The sequence below is a fragment of the Camelina sativa genome, chromosome 8 (genome assembly GCF_000633955.1).
Source record: "Camelina sativa cultivar DH55 chromosome 8, Cs, whole genome shotgun sequence".
Lineage (NCBI taxonomy): Eukaryota > Viridiplantae > Streptophyta > Magnoliopsida > Brassicales > Brassicaceae > Camelina > Camelina sativa.
In genome coordinates, this window is record NC_025692.1 from 4,672,406 (window position 1) to 4,676,903 (window position 4,498).

At 37.5% G+C, this 4,498-nt stretch overlaps 2 protein-coding genes across 3 annotated transcripts in view; one reads left to right on the forward strand and one right to left on the reverse strand.

The window, feature by feature from the left end:
• LOC109125875 lies at positions 3-1,348 on the reverse strand (the record flags this gene model as incomplete). The annotated part of the gene is made up of 1 exon (XM_019228627.1): positions 3-1,348. A coding segment is annotated over exon 1 (750 nt), but the record flags the coding sequence as incomplete, so codon positions are not given.
• LOC104706161 (protein GPR107-like) overlaps positions 3,043-4,498 on the forward strand; it is a 7,052-nt gene continuing 5,596 nt past the window's right edge. Inside the window, exon 1 of one of the 2 annotated variants that reach the window (XM_010422316.2) lies at positions 3,043-4,370. In XM_010422316.2, coding sequence (XP_010420618.1) covers positions 3,171-4,370 — 1,200 coding nt within the window. In that variant the 5' untranslated portion in view covers positions 3,043-3,170. Of the gene's footprint in view, positions 4,494-4,498 lie in introns of those variants that run through there. The other variant, XM_019228327.1, reaches the window with a different exon arrangement.

Sequence of the window (4,498 nt, forward strand, 5' to 3'; positions counted from 1 at the left end):
GGGGCAAGAGCAATCCTTTCACCTCTAGCTAAACGAACAGCGATTGGGATAACATGTTTGGAAATACAACGACGAGCTCTAGCTGGAAAAACGAAAAACGAAAGCCACAGAACAAGAAAAGCTTCATGCTCCATCTGATCACCTCTACCAAAGAAGATCGATTTCCATGATCTTAAGCTCACTCTCTCACCTCTGAAAGCTTTCTTTAGTCTAAATTTCTCAAGTTTCGCTGCGGAAGCTCTCATCTCTGAGGTATCTAAAGGAGCAAAAGCAGGATAACCCAAAACAGAAAACCCTAGAAGCACCGTTACATCCTCTAACGTAATCGTCGCTTCACCCCATGGGAAGATGAAAGATTTGGTTTCGGAACACCATTTCTCGGAAACGGAGAAGATCAGAGACGGGCTTTTCGTGATATTGTAAGTAGATGCCTTGATTGCCTCAAAAATCCCAGCTTTTTTCCAAATGGGTTTATACAAAGCTTCCATTTTTCCAAGCCAAGATACGAAATGACGCTCTGCCAACCAAAACCCAGAGAAGAAATCCCTTGAAGTCTCTAGCTGCAGAGAAGTATCAGCGCGACGGGGAAGCTTGGCTACAGTAACAGAGCCATCAATGGAGGTCGGAAAGGGTTTAAGGAAATGGGCTTTACTCAAGCAACGGCCTTTGCCGCCGTTCTCAGAAGAGACCATAACTTCTTCTCTCTCTTCGATTATGAGATTATCCATTAGTGATGATGATGGCAATGCCATGGAGGGAGAGTAGAAGAAGCAAGAAAACTAGGGATTTGAAGATCAAAAGATGGAGACTTTAATTTGCTCTATGCACGGAAAAGGAAAGATGCAATTTTTTCGTGGAAGATGCAATGTACAGTTAGAAAAAATAAAGGTTTAGACTTTAGAGAGACCGAACGGAACGCGGTTGTTTTATTTGGCAGACGAATATGGCTGACTCATCAATTAAAAAAAAAGTATTCATAACCCATCAATCTCATTTTATGTAAAATTTTTTCGAATCGTATACTTCTTCCCTCCATTTCAAAATATAAGATTCCTTGCATTTCAAAATATAAGATTTTTTAGAGAAGATAATGTTTTCAAGTTTCTATATAACTTTTAGACTAGTTTAGCATTTTATATTATACAGTATTGTTTCTGATTGATTGAACTTGTTAAAAGTAAAGACTTCTTAATCTATGTGTTTTAGTTAAAACATCTTATATTTAGAAACGGAAGAAGTATTATTTATTAAAAAAAATCAGAACATCATTTATTAATTTAACTAAACGTGATTCAATCATTCAACCAACAATAAGACTTAAACAACTTATAGAGTATATATATAGTATAGGGTATAGTGATGGCAATATGGGCAAACCTACCCTATTTAACTTTAAATTCATATAAACCCATTTAAGTTTAAGCCCCATTTAATTTTGCCCATTTAAATATTCTTAACCCATAAACCCATTTAAATCCATATAAACTCATATAAACTGAATATTATTTTTCTTTGAAGATGTATATTTCAATAACAATAAAGATGTATTTCAATAACAAAAACCTATACTTCAATAACAAAAAACATATTTCAATAACAAATGAAGATGTATGCACAATAGGTACCATTTTGAACAAATTTTTTTTTGCACTCTTGAAAGAACATAGAAAAAGAAAGCTTCACAGATACCATATGGACACATGCAGACTCATGTGTTCACCGCTTGAATCTGGTTCAGACCATACTACCGAGAGAAACTTTTGCAAAGGAACCGTTTCATCAACAACAGATTCACAAAACCTTATCCGATCTGTAAAGTGTAAAGTATCAAGAACCAGAAAATATAAATTTCAATAACAAATCTTTGAATAGGCAATAAAATTTCCAGCTAGTTCATGAAAATAAATGATTAGATAGTAAAGAGAATTTGAGGCAAACACTTACATTTGACGGTCTCCATTTCCGTGTTTCATGAAACACTATGGGTCTCATGTTCTTGAACTCTCCACCCCTGATCTTGTTGTTTTTCTAGCATTTTCATAGCAATTGTCATCACTATCTTCTAGGTACCTTCATATTCTGCAAAACCGCGCAGCTAGTTACGAGTGCAAAGTAATGCCTGGACATTTTTAGGAAGCAACTTATTTCTGCATGGTGTCAACACTCTAGATCCAATATTGAATGCTGATTTTGATGAAACCGTTGTTATTGGAATATTGAGAATACCAAGAGCCATATAAGCTACATCCTGAAGACATTTTCGGTTATCTTTCCAGTACTTAAGAACATCTAAATTTGGAAAAGATTTTTACTCTAATCTCGGCTCCTCCGAATAAATGGCTAAATGTGTCTTTGTGGTGTTAACGCCAGTTTCAATGCTTTTCTCCAACTCAAATAGATCCTACATTAGAAAAATTCACATCAGACTAGCATTATCATCACATCATGACAATTTGACAATGGAATTTTAATGTATAAGAAGATACTTACATTATCGAAAGCATCTTCAAGTAAAGATTCACTAAGTATGTCATGTGGATTTGTTATCCTTGAAATACCTGAAGATCTAGCATGATAAACTTTATAAATCATTTCCAAATTCTTCTTAAGTTCTTTAATCTTCAGCTTAGAAATAAAGAAATTTACTTTATGATAAGCTATTTCGAGTATTTACAGTTTTAGTGGTGGATCCAAAACAGCTCCAATAGCCAAAATAAGCTTGTAACCCTCCCAATACTTATCAAAAAGTTTCTTCATTTCCAAAGCTATTTTCTTCAAGTCATCATCATCACAATTCACATACTTGACAAACAATAACTCAATCCGCCAAACTTGAGTGAGTATACATTTGAAATGCAGACCTGTCACTAAAATCAAATTTTTGTAATATTATGTTTTTAGTATTTATCCCTTAAGTTTTATCATATAATATATTTTATATCTTAGGAATGTTAGATGTGTTATTAAAATCAAAATTTGTTGCATGTAATGAATTTTATTGGTCAAACTTAAATTCTATAATCTAATCAAAAAAGGATATGTAAAAAACTGCATAGAGAGAGAGAGAGATTCAGATCTGATAACTTAAAAATGAGACTATAAAAACATACTTCGCCGACGTTTTAGTTCAATCCTCTTTTACACGTCTTCTCTCTCCCGGAGTAGTAACAATGACGAAAATGCCCTTCTCCGTCGTCGTCGTCGTCTTCTTCCTCCTCTTCTCGGCCGCACCTTCAATGGCGGAGATCAAATCCCTCGTCATCTCCGACGACGCACGTCCGATGATCCTCTTCGAGAAATTCGGATTCACACACACAGGCCACGTAACCGTCTCAATCTCATCCGTCTCCGTCGTCTCCACCTCCTCAGATCCGAATCCAGAGCCTTCGCGTCTCGGATTCTTCCTCCTCTCGGAAGAGTCACTTCTCCAGGTCCTCCTCGAGATCCAGCAGAACCCTAGATTCTGCGTCCTCGATTCGCACTACGTCACTCATCTCTTCACGTTCAGAGATCTGTCACCACCTCCGAACTCCAGATTCAACCAATCTTACCCAGTCACTTCCCCTAACGAGTACTCTCTCTTCTTCGCCAATTGCGTCCCCGAAACCAAAGTATCCATGGCGGTTCGAACGGAGATGTATAACAAAGATCCCAACGGATCTAAAGACTATTTACCAGCTGGATCTACTCAATTGCCTACTCTATACTCCTTCTTCTTCCTCTGCTACGTTGCTTTCCTCGGTTTCTGGAGCTACACTTGCTACACGAACAAACTAACCGTTCATCGGATCCATCTCCTCATGGGAGGTTTGCTTTTAATCAAATCGTTGAATCTGATCTGTGCAGCTGAAGATAAACATTACGTGAAGATCACTGGAACGCCTCATGGATGGGATATACTCTTTTACATCTTCCAGTTCATCCGTGTTGTTCTTCTCTTCACCGTGATCATCTTGATCGGAACTGGCTGGTCGTTTTTGAAACCTTTCTTGCAGGAGAAAGAGAAGAATGTTTTGATCATTGTGATCCCGCTTCAGGTATTAGCCAACATTGCTTCCATTGTGATTGGTGAAACTGGACCTTTTATCAAAGATTGGGTTACTTGGAACCAAGTGTTTCTGCTCGTTGATATCATCTGTTGCTGTGCGATCATCTTCCCTATCGTTTGGTCTATTCGATCTTTGAGGGAGACTTCGAAAACCGATGGGAAAGCTGCGAGGAACTTGTCGAAGCTCACGTTGTTTAGACAGTTCTATATTGTTGTCATTGGGTATCTTTACTTCACGAGAATCGTGGTGTTTGCGCTTAAAACGATTGCGGCTTATAAGTACCAGTGGGTGAGTTTTGCAGCAGAGGAGATTGTGAGTTTGGTGTTCTATGTGATCATGTTTCATATGTTTAGGCCTGAGGAGAAGAATGAGTACTTTGCTGTTGATGATGATGAAGAAGAAGCTGCTGCTTTGGCCCTTAGGGATGAAGAGTTTGAGCTTTAGAAAAA